Consider the following 21,086-nt stretch of genomic DNA (forward strand, 5'->3'; position numbering starts at 1 on the left):
TCCCAGTCCTATTTGAATATGCCGGGGATTTAACCTGGTGCCTTCTGCATGCAAAGCAGATGCTCTGCCACTGAACTATGGGCCTTCCCTAAAGGAGGAGATAAAGCTTAGGTATTGGAAAAGGAGCCTTGTGAAAATATGGAGGGCATCTCCTGATGAGGCACTGGTCTTCAACCAGTGGGTCACGATTATCTATCTATCTATCTATCTATCTATCTATCTATCTATCTATCTATCTATCTTCTATCTATCTATCTACCTCAGGCATCCCCAGACCATCTAGTCCAGGCATCCCCAGACTGCGGCCCTTCAGATGTTTTGGGCCTACAACTTCCACCATCCCTAGCTAACAGGACCAGTGGTCAGGGATGATGGGAACTGTAGTCCAAAAACATCTGGAGGGACGAGTTTGGGGATGCCTGATCTATCTCAAAAGGCGAAAAAAGAAGTGGAAGAAGAAGAAGAACAAGAAGAGTTTGGATTTGATATCCCGCCTTTCACTCCCCTTAAGGAGTCTCAAAGTGGCTAACATTCTCCTTTCCCTTGCTCCACCACAACAAACACTCTATGAGGTGAGTGAGGCTGAGAGACTTCAGAGTGTGACTAGCCCAAGGTCACCCAGCAGCTGCATGTGGAGGATCGGGGAAGCGAACCCGGTTCACCAGATTACGAGTCCACCGCTCTTAATCACAACACTATGCTGGCCATACGACATAGGGACTCCCAATTCCATCAGCTCTAGCCAGCACGGACAATGCTCGGGGATAATGGGAGTTGTAGTCCAACAACATCTGGAGGGCTATAGGCTCCCCATCCCAGACAGTAGAGGAAAAAGCTGGGTATGAGTAAAAGAGTGGCAGTTGGAGGGAAGAATAAGTGGAAGCGGATATGCAGGAGAAGGTGTTACAGAGTCTGGATTTCAGGAGTCCCAGTTCTTACTTCTACCTGGGCACTGTGTACTATGGGGTCAGAGTCAGCAGTGCTGCTGTGCTAGAAGCTATTTTTTCGCAGGTCTGGGTGCTGCCGACTGAGAAGAGCGCCATGCAAGAAAAACGACACCCCACCCTGCCAGCCAGAGAAGGTTCTTCCATTCCCACAAGCTCCCTCCCCGCCCCCCTTAAGACCTTCGCATGGCCGAGTGGAATTTATACGCCACAGCCTTTATTTTTTCTTATTCACCACTTTTTGTTCCTGCATAGCCAACAAGAGCTCCTCAGCTAGCTCTTGAGCAAGACTTCGCAGAACCACAGTGATGCATTTTCTCCTCCGCATCGTGGTTCTCCAAATGTGGTCTTAAAAAAACAAAAATCAACGTGAAGTTATTATGTTGTGTTTCCATTTATCTAGTGAGTATTTGAAGCCTTAAAAAAACCCACACCTGTTAAGGTGCTTTGAACAAGTAAGGAAAAGGGTGTGTGTGTGCTGCTAAACATACCAGCTTGCCCACCTTGCAAAGAGCTGAGTTGGGGATCTTTGAATGGTGTTCTATGAAAAAACTGGTGCTCCTCAGAACCTTATCAGGGGATTTCTCAATAAGACGACATACGAAGTTGCCTTTATAACAAGTTACACCATTGGTCCACCCCTGGCAGCAGCTCCCCAGGGATTCAGAAAGGACATTCCCAGCCCCGCCTGGAGATGCCATTAGGAATTAAACCTGGGACCTTCTACACACAAAGCACATGCTCTACTCCAGGGGTCGGCAACCTAAGGCCCATGGGCCACAAGCGGCCCATGGGGGTCGTTTAACTGACCCACAAGCTGCTCCTGAATCGAGCCGCCTGCTCGGTGAGTGCCTGCACGCTGTGCTAAACCGGTGCAGCGTGGGGACTTGCTTCTCTGGTGTTGGAAATGGCGTCTGCGCATGTGCAGACGCCAAAAATCACACCTGCGCAGACACCAGAAATCGCGTCTGCACAGACGCCGGAAATTGCGGGCGATCTGGCCCACGGAGGGATCTCCGCTGGAGTGAACCGGCCCAGGCGAGGTAAACCTTGCCAACCCCTGTCTGAGCTATGGTGTTTGTTAGAATGTTCGGATGTTTGTTGCACATAACCTGGAGTTCCTTTGGAGGAACTTATAAAGACCCCCGCTCAACAAAAACTAGGAGCATAGGAAGTTATTTATCCAACTTAGCCCATTATTGTGCAGATAAAGAAGGACCTTGTTTTTCTGGTCCTTTTAAACCGGGGAAGCCCGTGATCAATCAGGGGACCGTCTGAACAAAAAGCTGAAGGTCTCCCACTGAACAATGCCCCCTTTCTGCCAAAGAGAGAGCTTTGCCCTCCTGCAACCTGTGCTTTTCTTGAAATCGGCAGTGGAACTTGAGGTGGGTGGGGGACAATATGGGGCACACACAGCTCACGGAAGACGAGCCAATCCAGCTGATGTGAACCAACCGTACGGACAGGAGTTCCACGGCAGCCATACTAGGGACTGGATCCTGATACCTTATGCAACATGCTCTGCACAACACCCAACTTTCCAGTGGCAGCATTTTAAAGGTTTGCTTTTGACTTCCTGTCTGCCTTCGCACCCCCCAGCTATATCGCCTGGACCGGGTGCAAACAGGCCTGTCATTCAAGGCAAGCCCATTCATGTGGGCCTAGATTGGGAAGCTAAGGCAGCAGCTGCTGGCAAATGTTTTGCCCACAGAGTTAACACACCCAGCCCAAGTCTATAAACAGAACATGTTGCTTCATTAAAAGAACAAGAAGAACCCCTCTGCATGGTGATGATTGCAATAATGAAAATAATAAAAGGATGCTCCATGATTGACCCAGCCGAAGAAGCATCTTCTGGTTTTACCCACGAATACCTGGATCACATGGCTCTAGGACAGGAATGTAAGAAGAGCCCGCTGGATCGAGCCAGTGGCCCATCCAGTCCAGCATCCTGTCCTCACAATAGACACCTGGATGCTTGTCAGAAGCCTGCAAGCAGGACTTGAGCGCAACAGTGCTCTCCCCACCTGCAATTCCCAGCAGCTGCCATTTAGAGGCAGTGGAGGGAGAATGCAGGCTGGCGGCCGCGGATAGCCTTCTCCTCCCTGAATTTGTCCACTCAAAGCCATCTAAATCTCTCCATCCATATGGCGAGAAATGCAGTTGGGTATCGTCTCGAATCATAGAATTTAAGAGGGTCGTCCAGTCCAACCCCCTGCGATGCAGGAATCTTTTGCCCCACGCGGGGCTCGAACTCACGACCCTGAGATTAGGGGTCTAATGCTTTACCGACTGAGCTATTTCAACACGCTGGGTTATGGCTGTTTCATGTGTATGTGTGCTGTGTCACATACACGCCTTCTCCAGAAGTAGGAGATTTCAGTGAGGCTTACTCCCAAGTAAGGCCACAGAGGATTGCAATCTCGTTCCCTTTCCTTTAAGGGCAGGGAAACAACCCAATATAGTTCTCAGCTCCCATCCCCTGCTATGGGTGTCATTGTGCCCCCATTGTATAAACTGGCTCTCAGATTGCAATGAGGATTATAATGAATGGGTTACAGTATTTCAAACAGAAATGTCAATTCCCAACGTATGAATAAAGCGGTGCAATAAAAGTCTGATTAAATTTTCCAAGCACGATTCCTCCCTCATTGGATCTTTTTTATTTTGGAAACGGTTCCACCAAAACAGATTCAAGAATAGAAGTAGGGAGTATGAAAGAAAGAAAGGCTGTGGAAATATCATTTCAACTCTGCATGTTGGGGTGGGGTGAGGCGGGGTGGGGCTTTCCAGGGAAGCACTAGAGATGGAGAAAAAGGCAGCCGATGGGAGTGTCTGATGGGGAGGGACTGTGGCTCAATGGCAGAGCACCTGCTTTGAGTGCAGAAGGTCCCAAGTTCAATCCCCAGCATCACCAAGTAAGGAGAGAGCCCTGCTTGAAACCCAGGAGAGCAGCTGCCAGTCAGTGCGGGCAAATACTGAGCTAAAGGGGCGAACAGTCTGACCAAAGATGAGTTAGGCAGATTCCTATGTTTCTATGGCAGCAACTGCAGCAGTGATGGCCAGAGTCAAAAAGGAGCTTCCCCTCAACTCCTCAAAAAACGATGGAACCAACAAGCAATGCCTATTCCCCCCTCAACTGATGTCTGGTGCCTCGTCCCGCCCAGGGCCACAAGGCCTGGCACTCGAGGCGAGTCAAAAAAAGAGAGTTTGATTGACAAAAATGATGAATCACGCAGACCAAACCGAGAGACAATGAAAGGAAGCATGGGGCAAAGGAGAGAGGAAAAGGGTTTTCTGGACCCAGCCTTTTTATCGGGGCTGCATCTGTGGGTGTGACTATCCCACCCCACATTTTCCAGCTCTCCGCCACCCCCTGGTTCAGGTCCTGTGCACCCTCCCTGCTTAAAACCTGCATGGCTTTGGCTATGCCCAAGGACTGGCATATGTGGACAGACTCCTGCTCTCATTCTTGGAAATGAGATAGGAGGCTATCCCACCACCTCCTTGCTAAGAATTGCTCTTGGGAGCTCTACTCGCCCAGTATCAAATAGAGGCTGCTGGTTGGAAAGTACAACCTTCAGGCCACCCTGGGTGGAAGGAGTTGGCCACCTGGTTCTTTAAGATCCTCGCCACTGCATTTAACACATCGCCCAGTCAGTACGCAGGCAACGTCACCAGGTAACAGGCAGCTGGCGAGATCTGGTGCAATGTGGCAACAAAGGTCCCATTAGATCTGAATATTTAAACCCTACCTCTGCTATGATAGGAAGCTTGTTTTGCAGACAGAAGGACCCAGGCAGGGCTGGGAGATAACCACTGTCTACAAACCTGGAGAGCTGTGGCCAATCAGTGTTTCTCAACTGACTGGGTGGGGCTGGGATTGAGTGTTTCCAAAAAATATGTGCAATATAATTCAATGTCACAAAATTTCAATCCGTTTGAAAATTCGAAAAACATAATTAGGGTTTGGAAGGGATGCGTGTGATTTCCGTGTTAGCTAAAAAGGGGCATTGGTTTAAAAAGTTTGAGAAACACAGGTTTAAAAAATACCGAGTGAGGTGGACTTATTGATCTGAGTCTAGGTCTAAGGCAGCTTCCTCTTTTCCTAACCTTATCGGACCACCATTGCCTTATTGAATGTTGGCATGGGCAGTGGCCAGAGTAGTGGGAAGCATGAGATTCCTAGCATGGACTTCAAGGCTCAACTACTCAAAACTCTCTGTTGCCACTACCCTAAACTAGTTCTCATTTTGCTCTTGAAGCAACCCCCACTCACATTTTCACTCCTTTTTTTCCGTTTTGAAAGGGCCATTTTAGGAGGTGCGAGGCTGTGACCTTGATTTATTATTTTTTGGGGATGAGTCGCATTTAGATCCTAGCAGCTGTTTCCCCCACCCAACTCTCCCAAGTTTAAACAGGCAAGTGACGAGTTAACAGGCGAGACGGCTGTCGGCAGAACTGCTGAGTAATGAGTGTGTAACCCCCCCTTCCCCCCTTCCTTCCTAGACTCCTTTGGCTAATCTGCAAAAGAACGGAGTGTTCCCGAGCTGGTCGTGTTCAGTTAACTCTCGCACACCTGTTGACCAGTCTTGAGCAAGAGAAAGGAAAGATAAAACGGCCGGCTGGTGTAAGGTTACCTTTGTTGGGCTGGTGTTTTTTTTTTATATTCATAAAAAAAAGAATGACGTGGAAAATCCTTGCTGAGCACATGATGGGTTTTCTTAACTTTTAATTGCCATCTGCATTTCTCTCTTTCTCTCTCTCCCCCCCCCCCCAACCTAAGACCTTGAGCACATGGCTATGGCTCTCCAACTTCAGGCCTGTTCTGACTTAGGCCCCCTCTGCACTATACATTTAAAGCTGCTATTATTATTATTATTATTATTATTATTATTATTATTATTATACCCTGTCCATCTGACTGGGTTTCCCCAGCCACTCTGGGCGGCTTCTAACATACACAAAAACATAATAAAACATTAAAACTTCCCTATACAGGGCTGCCTTCAGATGTCTTCTAAGGGTTGCATAGTTACTTATCTCCCTGGCATTTGATGGGAGGGTGTTCCACAGGGTGGGTGCCACCACCAAGAAGGCCCTTGGCCTGGTCTCCAGTCAGCAACCTTTGTAAACTACGGCTCCCGGGATTCTTCAGGGAGAAACCACAACTGTTTAAAGTGGCATCACAGTGCTTTAAATGTATGGTGTGGATGTGGCCAACAGTCCAGACATTTCAATCAGGACCTTCTTTCTTCCCTGCCTTGTATTCATTATATTCTGCCACTGCACTGACCTTCCTACTCCCCAAAGTCTTCAAGCCCCCCTCCCTTGTCAGCCGCCCCCTAGGAGGTCACCTCCCGCAACATCCTATCCTTCAGTTTGAGGGAAGGAGTCAATTATTAAAACAATGACTTTAAGATGTGTTTTATGCCAACTTTCCAATACTAGTGATTCACAGAGCAAGTAGCTCAAGGTGGGTTCAAAGTGAAGTGTGTTAAGTTAACCAGTGAGGGGGTGGAGGAGGCAAATATGTAGGGGGTGGAAGAACCAGCAAGCCAAAACTCTTCCCTAGCAAAAGCAACATTATACAGTGGTACCTTGACAACCGAACGATTTGACTTCCGAAGGTTTTGACTTCCGAAGTCGACAACCCCGGAAGTCTTTTTGCCGTGCGCATTCTGTGCGTTCTGTGCGGTCGACGCATGCGCAGAAGCAGCGCTTTGGCAACCGAAGACTTTGACTTACGAAGACGGCCTAAGAACGGATCGTCTTCATAAGTCAAGCTACCACTGTATATCCTTAGACCCTATGCTCCTGCAGAAATAAAAATCGTTTTGCCTCGTTTCTGGAAGGTGATGGTGATACTCAGAAGGCCAACTGCAAGGTGTTTTGGAAACTGGAAGTAGACCATGGGTAGGCAAACTAAGGCCCGGCCTGCGGATGGTCAGTGTGTTTTTACATGAGTAGAATGTGTGCTTTTATTTAAAATGCATCTCTGGGTTATTTGTGAGTAATATAAATTCGTTCATCAAATAGTCTGGCCCCCAACAAGGTCCGAGGGACAGTGGACCAGCCCCCTGCTGATAAAGTTTGCTGACCCCTGGAGTAGACACCAAAAACTCCTCGAGTTGTTGGTACTAGATACATGAAAAGCAGGCGCATGAGACCCCACCCCAATAAGATTGAACATGTCAAAAAGGGCAAGTGGGCTTTGAATCTGGGGCGCTGAGCAAGAGCTAGGCCTGCTTGTCTCGTGCAGAGCTTTGGCCCAAAGGGCGAAAAGGGTTAAGACAGATCCACTCCTGCGTGCCTTAGCAAAACGAATGCCTCAAGGTCCTGGAATGTACAACACACAGACAGATCTCGCGGTGGCCACCCATTGAGGAAATACAGGCCAGATGCAAAAGAACAATTAATAAAAGAAGGAAGCTGATTTGAGGAGGAGGGTGGGAAAGAGGGCTGATGGGAAAGATCCAAGAGGCAGACAAGGGCTGGCTTTTGGAGTTGGATCCAAACCCCTGCCTTTCAGGGTGGGGAGGCACAGAAGGGGGAAAAATATCAACATTTCCTCTGTCTCAAACATGGTAGCCTCCCATCGTCTTCCCAAATTCTCTCTTTTGTGAAACCAGCTCATGAACTATTTTTAAGCATGCCCATTTGCTGGGAGATAATAAAGAAGTCGCAGCGACAGTCATCCTTGTCTGGCAACTGGAGGATCCTTTTAAGAAAAGAGGGAGAGAACAGAATTTAGAAGCCAACTGGAGCAGACTCGTATGCTAGCTAATAAACAGAAGCTTGGCTACAGGGAGGAATTACGTAGAGCAAGAGAAACGGCCAGGATTGGGGGGGGGGGGGTAAGAGACAAGGAAGTTCTCAAGCCAAGATGAAAAAAATCATGTTACTAGGTTCGTGGGCTCTGAATGTGTATTTTGTTGAACAGCATACAGATACACACACACAAAGCTACAGCAAACCACTCTGGAAACACAAGGGAGTTTCCAAGGCAGTTTGCGAAGCAGCGCAGGATGGGAACCTTAACTCTGCAAAGAAAACAGAAGTTTGAAAGGGGAAATCTCACTGAGTATATGCAAAAGACTATTCTAACTAGCTCCTTGGTCCCAGTCTCAGAGGAAGCGAGTGCCTTCTAGGGACGTCAGAAGTTATGGGAGACGAAATGAGGAAGGAGAAAACCATGTACAGACAGCCTCTGAGCTCCCTGGAGGAAAAAGGCTGGACATGAATGCAATGAATTAACAAATCATAAGCTATGTCGGGGGTTTGCTATTGACACTGCTAAAAATCTAATGAATGGAACTTTTTTCTTTTAAAGCAAATTCATTAAAATACAAGGTAGCCAGAAAACTAAGTCTGCTTCAGCTACACCTGCTGATAGGCAATTATAAAATACCTTTGTGCCTGTTCACCTACTGCACCCTTCCAAGTTCTCAAAAGCGAAGGTGCAAGGGCGAGGCAAGCGCACTTTGTACCTTCTGTTGCAGGAAACAAAGAGGAGAAGGGGAACTCCCCGCGGAAAGATGGAGGGGGAAGCCAATTCCCACAAGAGCTCTAAGAAATGCTTAGAGAGCTGGGGGGGGGGGTGCTCCATGATGGTCCTATTGAACTCCTGAGTTCATCGTTTTTAACTCCTTGCAAAGGCTCAGTCCATCATCTCGTTCTCTCCTGGACAGGAAGTCGCCCGCCCCGGGGTGGGAGACTCGTGACGCAACATTAACCCCAAGAGTGACAAACCTAAGCACGAAAAATAAAATGAAAGAGATGCACCCCCACCCACCCTCCACCCCAGCCCTCTGGAGTCCACGTTGACAAATTCTTTAAACAAGTCCTGTGGTTACAGGGAAACTGGTTTCACCCTGACTCATCCCTGCTCAAACAGTTTACTGGAAATGGAGGGGAGGGGGAATTTGCTGAGAAATCATGTGATGGGCCAGACAAACCACAACCAGCAAAAGGTTCAGAGGAGTCAAAGGAAGAAAAGAAAAGAAAAAGAAAAACTCAGCCCTGGGTCCTAGTAACAACTGACACTCCATAATTCCTAACCACTCAGCCCTGCCTTAAGCTCTCTGAGGTTTATGTTGCCTTAACCCCTCTCTTAAGTTTGTTATTTCTTTAAAGGGAGAGAGAGAGAGAGGGAAAAAAGAAAGGGTTGGGGAAAGTAAACAAAACAGCAGGCCACTGATAGTAGCACAAGGCAACTGCCAAATATTTTTTAATTTTACGGGATGGGAGGGCGGCGAATGGAACAGGAGGAAGAGCTGGAACGGCTGCGTGCGTAACTGGCAAGCCCAAAAGCTACTCGGTCACTCTGGGGTGGCTTTTCGTGCTACGTTTTGCAGCCTCGAGGAAAGAGCTGCAAGCTTTTTGTATGCATAAAAAAACGGAGCAGATAAGCAAAAGCTTATTCAGTGAATGGGTGACTTAAGGCATGTGGGCTGGTTGCCTAACAGACCCGTCAAGCGCAAGGCGGGTGCCAAGATCATTTTCGTTCACAAGGCCCCTCGAGGCAGCCAGGTAGGTGCAGCATTGCTCAGAGGTGCCAAAGGAACAATCCTTTTCAGCAAATAAATAAATGCATGGTTTGTATCCAACATTAGTCTTACTCAGAGATGGACGTGGCTAACTCAGATCTGTCCATTTCAAAGGGTTGACTCTGGGTAAAACTTGGTTGGGTACAAATAATCTGGATGGCCTTAAAAGACAAATTCCCGTAGGATAAGGCTATCTACGGTATGGCTACCAACCATGATGGCTGTGATCTTCCCTCCATTGTTAGAGACAGCATGTCTCTGAATGCCAAGCAGGGAGAGGAGTGCTGCTGCCACTGTGAGAAGAGAATGATGGGCTAGACAGGCCCCCTTTGGCCTGATCCAGCAGGCCCCCTTCTGCTGTTCTTACGATGTCTTGTGATACTGTGTGTGTAACTTACTGCTGCCCTAAGTGGATTAGGGGACGCGGGTGGCGCTGTGGGTTAAACCACAGAGCCTAGGGCTTGCCGATCAGAAGGTCAGCGGTTCAAATCCCTGCGACGGGGTGAGCTCCCGTTGCTCGGTCCCAGCTCCTGCCAACCTAGCAGTTCGTAAGCACGTCAAAGTGCAAGTAGATAAATAGGTACTGCTCCAAGCGGGAAAGTAAACGGCGTTTCTGTGTGCTGCTCTGGTTCGCCAGAAGCGGCTTTGTCATGCTGGCCACATGACCTGGAAGCTGTACACCGGCTCCCTCGGCCAATAACGCGAGATGAGTGCCGCAACCCCAGAGTCGGTCACGACTGGACCTAATGGTCAGGAGTCCCTTTACCTTTTAAAGTGGATTAGACTCAAGGCTGATCTCATCCGGCATCAGTCAGGAATGAGGGGAATCCAGCAACTACTTCTGCTATAAAGTCACAGGGACATGGGGGGCACATGAAAAACAGGCTGACTTCATATCACATTGGACTATTTTGTCCACCCAGCCCTGTGTTGTCTACTCTGAATGGCAGCGGCTCTCCCTGACTACCAAGGAGATAAGGACCTTTTCACATCACCAAGCACTTGATTGTTTTAAATGGACATGTGAGGGATTGAGATCAGGACCTTCTGTATGCAGAACATGAACTTCCCGAGGATGGACAGGGTTTAGAGTTAAGGACCGTGAAGGTCTGGTGGGGCCTTCCAACCTGTGTTTGGGCCCAGCTGCCTGCAGCCAGCATGAATCTTCCTAGGCTCTTTCTCCTGCCCCATTGTGCCTCATTCTGATTCCACTAATGCACCATTGTAAACAAAGGAGGTGGGAGGGGAGAGAGTAACCATTTTTCAGTGATTCGGGCCTAAAAAGCACATTGGCCTGGTCTGTTCCAAAGTTACCTTGTGAACACATTTCTACACTAGCAACCCAGACAAGCAAATTAAATTACCCTTCTCTCTCTCTCTCCTCACTCCAGTCCCATCTCGACCCATCCTGCTAAATCAGGCATCCCCAAACTGCGGCCCTCCAGATGTTTTGGCCTACAACTCCCATGATCCCTAGCTAAGAGGACCAGTGGTCAGGGATGATGGGAATTGTAGTCCAAAACATCTGGAGGGCCGGTTTGGGGGTGCCTGTGCTAAATCAATGGCAACACCTCCTCTTCCAACTCTACAATTCTATGACTCTTCCTCCATTCCTCTACCTCAGGGATTGGGTGTTGCTGGACTACAACTCCCATCATCCCTGACTGCTTGCTATGCTGGGGCTGCTGAGAACTGGAGCCTAGCAGCATCTCGTTCCTCACCACTGATCTAAGGAGCAGCGTTTCCCTCTCTCAGGGGGGGATGTGTCTTCTAAACAGAGGCATTCTTCCATCTCTCGCATGCAAGAGGCAGGAAATGCTGGCGCTAAGATCAGGGGTGGGGGAAACCTATGGCTTTCTAGACGTCGCTAGACTCCTGCTCCCCTCATCCCCTGACCATTGGTCATGCTGGCTGTGACTGATGGGAGTCCAACAACCCCTGGAGGGCCACAAGTTGCTCAGCCTTGGCCTACCTTTGTTCCACAGTAGCTTCCCTAAGGACAGCCATTTCTAGACTGTACGCTTGAGTGCAGGCCCCATGCTTCTTCTCACCTTATACAAAGAAGTTAACAGTCAGCATCCAGCTTTAGTTAGCGATGACTTCAGTGGGTCTACTGCGAGTAGGACTTAAGTCAGTTGCAACACCTTGCCTGTGGCAAAATGATGCTCTTGGGTGCCTTTACCTGTTTGTGTACTGCCTGCTTTGGTCTTTCATGGTTTCTCATTTTTCCAATATCAAGTTTTACACATCAGTTGGTGATTTATTTATTTATTCAATTTTTTAAAAAAGCCCTCGTGAACATGCACCAGCACTTCAGTACAAACTGATCCTAACAGACACGTTTGTCTGCGATTCTGCCCAATAAAATGCAACTTTTTGCAAAGCAATTTCCCCCAACCCAATGCAGTTTTGTATGTTATTTTTACCAACATATGCCTTTTAAATGTACCCTTTACTCCAGTATATGCATTCTTGCAAACATCACTTGGCTGGACAGCTTCCCTGAAAAGGTCAGAGAAGTTTACAGGCGCATGTGAATTAGGCAGGTTCACCTTTAAACGCAACCTGGGTTGTCTTTCTCTCCGCCACTGACCCTACCTGTGCGGTCTGAGCATGTTCCAGCATCTCCTCAAATTCCTGATACTCCTCATCGTCAGGCTCCTCTCCAGAGAGTCGGGCCGCTCTGGCCATGAAGTATGGAGGCAGCTCCCCAATGGCTGTGCCGGCACCCTGGACGGGGGGGAATGGAGGAGGGGGAGAAAACAACAGCGACAAAGGAATGAGCATTTCTCTCATTCACCTCTCATGCTGGAAGGTGGCATAATTTGTACAATGCCATCCAGCAGATTTCATGGGGAACCCAACCCTGTATCTTCCTATACCAGCACATCCTCAGTGGTGCAGTTAAGTCATTTTAGATTCTGGCCTTAATGGATTTATGGGGGGGCCCTCTTTAGATGGGCAGGATATTAACAACAACAACAACAACAATACTTGTCTTAAGCATAGCTGCCAAGTTATCCCTTTTTTAAGGGATTTTCCCTTATGCTGAATAGGCTTCCTCGCGAGAAAAGGGAAAACTTGGCAGCTATGGTCTTAAGGGGGGTGGTGGCTTGTGAATTCTGCTAAGTGGTACCCTAGGCTTCTGCCCCAAAGTCCCAAAACGACGGGGCCATTGCACATTCTCTATTCCACCATCAAATACAACACACAAAAAATAGTATAAGAACGAAAGATGAGCCTGATGGTTCATCTAGTCCAGCATCCTGTTCTCACATCGGCCCCCCAGGTGACTGTGGCAAACCTGCAAGCAGCACCTGAGCGCAAGAGCCCTCTCCCCTCCTGTGGTTTCCAGCAGCTGGTCTTCCTGACCGTGGAGGCAGAGCAAGAGCCACCACGGCTAGCAACCACTGAGAGCCTCATCCTCCATGAATTCGTCCAGTTGTCTTTTAAACCCGTGCAAGTTCGTGGCCATCCCTGCCTCCTGCGGGACTGAGTTCCATAGGTTAACTATGCCCTGGGTGGTGGACTTTTTCCTTTCCCGGTCCAACATTCAGCTTCACTGGAGACCCGTGAGTTCCAGTGTTACGACAGAAGGGAGGAAAACTTATCTCTGTCCACTTTCTCCATGCACAAAAGCACACAGGACAAGCACTCCGTTTGGCGGGATGTGTGGATGGGAGGCTAGTTGAGGTCACCTCCCAACTCTACAATTCCATGATCCTATAACTACAACTCCCATCATTCTGACCATTGGCCAAACTGGCAGGGGCTGATGGGAGTTGTAGTCCAACAACAATTACAACAACAACAACAGGAAGACCAGAAGCACACCATCCAATGAACTGGAGAATCCCTCAAGACTTTACATCCCCCCACCTTTTATGTCCTCACAGCCATTAACAGGAAATAACCACGGCTGACTTTTTAGAAGTTCTGCCACAAAGGAGAAGCAGGTATTTTGTTTTCTCGGGACAAAAGCACCCAAGAGCAAACAGATTGCTTGCTTCACCCTGGCAGTTAAAAAGCACACACCTCTCTCTCTCTCTCTCCCTCTCCCTCCCTCTCTTTGTGTGTGTGTGTGGGGGAGAGAGAGGTGGGTTTCCACACACGCAAGAGCCCCGCAACGGGCCATCTGGCTAATCAAAGGTTAACGGAAGAGGAAGCTTGGATCCGATTCAAGCAGTGGCTCAGAAAGGCAGGGAAGGTAGGGAGGAGAATAATCGGACAGCTGGCGGGAGGAGGGGTCCACCTCGGCCACAGAGGCAGATGTCTCTGCTCGGAGCTGCTGCTGAGTGACAAACGCTTTTATAGAGCTCCTTTTCAAGCAAAACTCTATAGTTGTTTGGCCTCCTTTGTTCCCCTCCCACAGGCAGCTGCTGGTGGTGGTGGTGGTGGTGGGGACACAGAGAGAGTCGCAGCTGCTTTGTGTACTCTTAGCAAAATATCATCAGGTTGGTTTGAAAGAAAAACATTTTCAAAAAAGAATTCAATTTTTTAAAACCTTAGCAGTTAAGTCTAAGGCCTGTGTCCTGTTAAGGAAGGAAAACACACAGAAAACATTACAGCACCCACCCACCCACAAGGCTCTCGTGGTTTGTTTTTTAAATTTTCCCATTATTATCCAGATGCAGATAATTTGCATTGCAGGCAGAAGGGAAGGGAGCAGGTTTTGTGGGACGTCCAATATTCCAATCTGTCTCTCAGGCCTGCAGGACAGGGGTTGGGGGTTGATTTTGGACACTATACGTGCCGAGGAGAATGGTTCTAGATTGCCTACTACCGTAGCTGATGATCCTGCAATGGGTTTCTTGGGGGTGAGGGGGGCACAGGTAGGCCCCTCATCAGAATATATACATAGCAAGCAATGTGGTCAACATGTACACTCTTGAGCCATATAATCCTTGATTCATTTATTCGTCTCTCTCTCTCTCTACATATATATATATATGGGATGAATATCATAAACGGGAATTTTGTTTCAACCGGAGAGTCACCTTCTATTCATGGCAATCTTCCAAGGGCCACATGCTAAAAGTGGGTGGAGCAAGAAGCAAAAGAGAAATGACATACCCCACAAGTGTCCCCCCAAAACTGGGACACCCCATTTTTTACCGCTAGAAAATGGCGTCCATTTTGGCCCTGCAGCCGGGGGGGGGGGAACTGCTTTTGTGGAGAGGAAACTGCAGCATGAAACCGCACAAGATCACGGTAACCAAAATGGCCACCATCCTCTCGCAATAAAACAATGAGAATATGGCATTTAGGAAGATGGTGTCTTGGATACTGGTTTCAAAGTGTTGGAGGGTATGCAATGAGCAATGAATCCAGAGCAATGAATGTGGATTTCAGTTGGTTAAGTTTCTTACAGATCCCTTCCTATGCTATATCCAGACCAGCATGAGGCGTTACCAGAGTTCAAAGGCACAGTCCGGTCAGCCAAAAAAGAACTCAGGTTGCAAAGCGGGGCTGGGCCAGGCGGCTGAAGAGAGCTTCAAGGGCCAGATAGAAAGTTCCGGAGGGCCGGATTTGGACCTTAGGCCAAACATCATTATCGTCCTTTGTATGAGGAAGCGAGAGGTGTTGACGTGCCTTCCCGATCACTGGGCAACGTGTGAACCAGCCCTAAATGAATTTCTAAAGAAAGCTCTGCACAAGAAATGCTTATGGGAAGTGCAGATTACATACCCGCAATCTAAATGAATCAAGAGATCAAGGGAGGGGCAAAACACCACCTGCCTCCAAACGCAACACTATTTGTTCAAGGAGACCTTCTCAGGTTCAGCCGCACAACCCACAGGCAGGGAGCAGATGAACCACAGAAAGCCCCCACCTCCCCACCTTAGAGAAAGCTGGCTGAGAATGACTCAAAACCAGCCAGCCAGGTTACACACCAGGGAGGTGACAAAAGAGAAAACACACACACACACACACACACACACACACACACACACACACACACACACAATGGCCCACCACTTTGACAAGGGGGGATTATTCCGCCCATATAACTGCAGTAAACTACTCCTATATATATAATGAAGTGCCTAGGAATGCCTGGAAATTCAAAGAAACACCCCAAATTTGTGATGTTTGAATGGGCAGTGTAATCCGTGAGTTTTGGGGCTGCACACACACACACACACACACAACCCAAATCAGTTTTTATGAGGGGGCAGCTAATGTTTAATTAGTGACCGGTGTCCAAATGTAGACGAAGACTGCTGCCTTCTGCCTCAGGAAACCTCGTGCCAGGTTTGGGGACCGTATTTTGAGAGGCATCTAAAATGGCGCTGGTTGGATCCATTGTGCCAAATTGGGCAACGTCCTTCTCAATGGGGCAACAATATCTTCAGAGGCGCCTAAATGATGGTAGTTTGGACCTGTTCCGCCAAAATAAAAATGGCCATCCTCTGCCAGTCAGAGTAAACAACACTAGCCTAGGCATGTGTGTACTCTTCACTAGATCAGGAGAAGGGAACCTTTTTCCAGCCCGAGGGCCACATTTCCTTCTGCTCAACCTTCTGAGGGCCACATGCCATGAGTGGGTGGACCAGAATCAAAGGTGGGTGGGACAACTAATGTAAATTTAGGGGGGGGTTAACCATTGGGGGTGTCAAGCGGAACCAGTGAGGCTTGTGGCTTGGGGAGAGTTCTGAGGGCCAAAGAGAGAGGTTTGGAGGGCCTGAGGTTTCCCAATCCTAGAACAGACATAGAGGCAGCTTCCAATGTTTGTAAATCAGTAACCGATGCAGATGGAATAATACTCTGTTGCCAGGGTGGGGTGAGCCCTCGTGAAAACTCCAACTGAGCAGACAGGCATGCAGCTTTAACTGCGCAAAGCAAATGATAAAAACCACCCTGACAGCTTCCTCTATTTAACTCCTCTCTCTAAGTACAGATCTGGACAATGCGAATTACAGAGGGCTACTATCAAAACCTGCAGCCCTGCGCCCCACAACCCCCCCTTGCACACCTTCCGACTCATCGCATCCCCACACCCCGGGGAAGTGTGTGTGCCCACAGAGAGAGGAAAGAGCTGTTCCCGAGTGGGAAGAATAACTTTTCATTCCGCCCTGAAGGGAGAACAAAAGGAGCCGTTAAACGGGTTCGCTGTGGACAATGCTGTAATCTTCCAGTTCGCTGCTGCCGATTCAAAGCATGAGCCTGAAAACAAGTGGCAGCTATTTCCACTCCCTCCCCATCCAAACAATCCGTTTTGGGGGAAAGTTTTTCAGTTCTCTCGGGGTGATGATGCAAACGGCAAAAAAAATAAAAAATAAAAACCATGTTGCTCTGCTGGGGAAAAAAAAGCAAGCATGCCACTTTGGGCTTTGTGTTGCTAACTGAAGGGGGGGAAGAGATTGCCTTGCACGTACTGGAAGTGAACTTTCCCTGAATTAGCTGGGTCACATGCCGAGAGTTGCAAAACAACTCAGAGGAGCACAGGGATCATATGAGCGCATAGAACAGATCCCCCTATTACAGCAGTTCCCAAAACTTCTGAGCGCTTACTGAACTTCTCCCCACCTTAAACTGAAAACCCTTCTCACTCTTACTTTTAAAGAGTGACCACCCCCCCCCCCGGAACCCACCTGGCCCCTGGAGGATAGGCATCTCTGTTGCATCTCTGCAATCTGTGCAGTCCAGTCACTCCCCGGGGAAGAAACACAGCAGCAAATGGCTTGTTCCCAGAGGCTGATTGGGATGCGGCATGGACTCACGCAGAGATGCAGTGGGCAGCCTCCTCCATGGTCCACGGGAATGGCTGCCCTTGTATATCTATTTCCCATGCCAGCTTCCTCCTCATACCCCAAGCATCCTGACCGAAAGCCAGTTTACTTGGAAATTACATCTGTTTCTGCAAAGAGCAGCAGCAGAATGAAGTAGAAGGACTGAGGGGTGCATAGTGTTATGCCTCCCCAATGTCAATTATTTTTTTATTATTCTAGTTAAAAGATTGCTAACTTGTCTTTTGGGTTTCACTGCCTCCAAAGCGGCAGACAAAAAGATCTGTAAGATCAAACCATTTTTTTAAAACTGCCACCCTGAAACCCTAATCGAGGGGATGCCAACTGGGTATCCAGGAACCGTGAATCTGTCACTCACTGCCGTCATCACCACAAGGTGGCAAAAGTGACTTCCCTTCTTCTCCTTCAAAAAGACGATGGAGGAAGCTGGAAGAGTGACACTCTTTCCCACTTCCTCCTTCAGCTCTATGGGGGATATAATGTGCTAATATTCTGCTTGCAAGGGGATTTTTTTTTTTTTACTTACTTCCGCTACATTTTTAGACCTGGCCTCAATCCCAAGAGTTTCATGAGAAACTTTCTAAGAAACTCATGCATAGAGTGCTTCCAGAAAGGGGTTGTATATCGCAAACAGATCATAAAGACCAGATTGTGCAGGTCTGGCACACTGGCTTCTACACCTTCCCTTATTTTATTTTTTCCAGACATGGGTGCTCAATGCTGTCCTGTCCCTTGATGTCCACGCCACTGGGCAGAGACTGATGGGATGGATCTCAGGGATGTTTCTGTCTGTCCCCATCACTCTTTTTCTGCCCTCTGCTATCTCTTTCCATTCTGGGCATGTGGGCAAATATTTCTGTGCATGCGCACCTTTAAAAAAGAATCCCAGGAATTGCACAAAAGCAAAATAGCACCGGCCTTATGGTGCAATCCTAACAGTCTCTACTGAGAATTCAATGGGAGTTGCTCCCAAGGAAAGCGGGGATAGGATTGCAGCCTTGAGTTGTGTTTCTCAATGGAAGAAAAGAAGACGGTGTCCACCCCCCTAAAGCATTATCGCTTTATTTTTCATTATAGTTCATTTCTTTATTTCATTCTTTTATCTATTTCTATACTGCTTAATACTGGGACATTCTCTAAGTGGTGCTGGCCCAGGAGACCAGGGTTCCAGTCCTCACTCAGTCATGAAGCTCTCACTGGGTGACCAGTCACTGCCTCTCGGCCTAACCTACCTCACAGGAGGGATAAAAAGAGGGGGAGAAATATATACACCACTTTGAGCTCCTTGGAGGAAAAGGAGGGATATAAATGCAAATAATAATAATAATAAGTGATTTACAAAATAAATACAGTGAAACTGAAAAAGTAAAATAAAATACAAAACAATAAAATCCTCCCACCACACAAAATCAAACATGCAGGAGCATATTTTGAAAACAGATCTAGAGTCAGGAGCTCCTTCCCTCTTCCCTCTTGCCAAGGCAGAGTCTGACATGCAATAGACAACCTTTGTCCCACTAACACATATGCATCGCACCAAAATTCTGTCTTACATGTACATAAATCATGTGCTTTCTACTACTCATCCAATATCGCCCATCCCATTCTACTCCCACACCTCTCACACATCCACAAAGGCACACATATTATCCCCTCAGCAACTCTAATATATCCCCTCTCCATCACCAAACACCTGTCAGCCATCACTCCCTCCCCTCTGCGACAAAAGAAGCGGGCCATTCGCTGACAGAACCGCGTAAAAACACCAGAACGAATAGTTACCCATCAATCACACGGATGCGCAGTTACCGACTGCAATTGGGATTGCTGTCTCCCACCCCGGCGCGCCTTCGTCTCACCAAGGAGTGCCCCTCAACCCACACGAGGGGCTCTTTGTAACTCTCTTCCCCCCCAAACCCACAACCTGAAGCAGGGCCCTCCCTCATCACAATCCCAAGTCTCCTTTGGGGCTGCGCCTCAGCTGTGCTGGTTTCTTCACTGTTGACCGGGGCTGGTTCTAAGGAGCATATAACACCCTTCTTACAACAGTTCACTGGCTACTGGTCTGTTTCTGGGCATGATTGATAGGGATTTATAGGGCGTAGGCCCAGGCTATCTATCTGTAGCACTGTATTCTCCCATATGAACCTGTCCAGATCTTGAGATCTTGAGGGGAGGCCCTTCTCTCAGCCCCGCCACCCTCAAAGTCACGTTTGGCAGGGATGCAGGGCACAGGTTTCCTTCCTGGAGCGGCTAGACTCCCTCCCTCCTTGTTGCCTTTCCTTTGGTAGGTGAAAGCTGTTTTATTCAGGCAGGATTGGGGGAACTGACTGTTTTTAAGGAAGAGGTTCTTAACAGTGAGAGATGGGGGACAGGTGGGCGGGGCGGTGTTAGGTGACCGTGAGAGTTCAGACCTTCCCCGATTCCCACCCCCCTTGTTATAAAAACATGTGGAAGCGTTAACCAGCAATGTGTTATGGGAAGAGCAGGTACGGCCTGACTTAGCGACTGGAAAGAAACGGAAGCCGCTGCACTCTGTGAGCACGTGCTTGCTGGCCTCTGCTCCGGTCCTCCTTCCAATTGGGACAAAGGGTGTGTGTGTGCATTTTGAGATGCCCATACACACATCCAGCTGCCAACATCGTTTAGTTTACAGGAAATCAAGAGGCAGCGCCTGTACACTCACGCAAGCGAGGGCAAGGGGAAGGGGAAACATGTTGTGAAATCAGCTAACAGCAAGCCTCCCCTCTAGGGGAAGACAAAAATTCGCACAACACCCTGCGCCATTGGCAGCAGCAAGAACTGCCAGGACACCCTGCAGCCGGGAGCATCCTTTAGCCAGGAGGCCTTGGAAGAGGATGCAGGCAAGGCAGGGGGTGCTGCAAAGCATGTCAGCTGTTACGGGCATCTTGGCAGTGGCTCCCCATCAGTAAAGCAGTGCCCTGTCTCTGACTTAATGTATCTGTGGCTCTTCCTGCTGCTGTGAGACGACTGGCTCACCCCTTATCTACCCAACGTGATCACTGTGCTTTGCAGGAAAGGGCCTCCTGCGTATGCCATCTCTTATTAGATCTGTTCCAATGGAACAGTGTTCCATGTGATGAATTGGGCCTTGAGTGTGGCAGTATTCGCCCTGTGGACCTCCCTCCCATTGAATGGATTCAAACTATAAGAAAGAAGATTCCACCTGAACATTAGGAAGTACTTCCTGACAGTAAGAGCTGTTCGGCAGTGGAATTTGATGCCAAGAAGTGTGGTGGAGTCTCCTTCTTTGGGGGTCTTTAAGCAGAGGCTTGACAGCCATATGTCAATAATGCTTTGATGGTGTTTCCTGCTTGGCAGGGGGTTGGACTGGATGGCCCTTGTGGTCTCTTCCAACTCTATGATTCTATGATTCTATGTATCAAAACAGGTCCCCGTCTCTAATGAAGACCTACTGAAGACTTCCCATTCTCAACAAGTGGAGGTTTTTTACCCCAGTCTGTATCTGCGCTGGGTTATTCTCTTTCTTTCTTTCTGATGTCCAGTTATTTATCTGCCAGTGGAAACTGTATAAATATATATATAGAGGGGGAAGGAATCCTTTTAACTGGTTGTTCTACATGCGTTTTTTCAGCTGATGTTTCTGTTGTTAGATTCCTTCAAGATGCAACGTAGAAAGTGATTCATAAAGGAAATTGAATTAGCAACGTGTGTGGGCTCTTGGTTCTGCCCAAGACTCCTGTTTCAAACATCGTGCCACACACTCACCCTCTCATCTAATTCCTGTTCATTGTCATGCTACACACACATATAAACACACACACTCATCTCTACCTTACTGCAGCCTTCTCAGCTCCCCT

At 48.3% G+C, this 21,086-nt stretch overlaps 1 protein-coding gene across 3 annotated transcripts in view; it reads right to left on the reverse strand.

Annotated features, from left to right (window-relative positions):
* VMP1 (vacuole membrane protein 1) overlaps positions 1-21,086 on the reverse strand; it is a 109,967-nt gene that overhangs the window by 54,718 nt on the left and 34,163 nt on the right. For all 3 annotated transcript variants that reach the window (XM_035140115.3, XM_035140116.3, XM_035140117.3), the window contains exon 7: positions 12,092-12,223. In XM_035140115.3, coding sequence (XP_034996006.1) covers positions 12,092-12,223 — 132 coding nt within the window. The remainder of the gene's footprint in view (positions 1-12,091; positions 12,224-21,086) is intronic.

The sequence above is a fragment of the Zootoca vivipara genome, chromosome 14 (genome assembly GCF_965207765.1).
Source record: "Zootoca vivipara chromosome 14, rZooViv2.hap1.1, whole genome shotgun sequence".
Taxonomy (NCBI): Eukaryota; Metazoa; Chordata; class Lepidosauria; order Squamata; family Lacertidae; genus Zootoca; species Zootoca vivipara.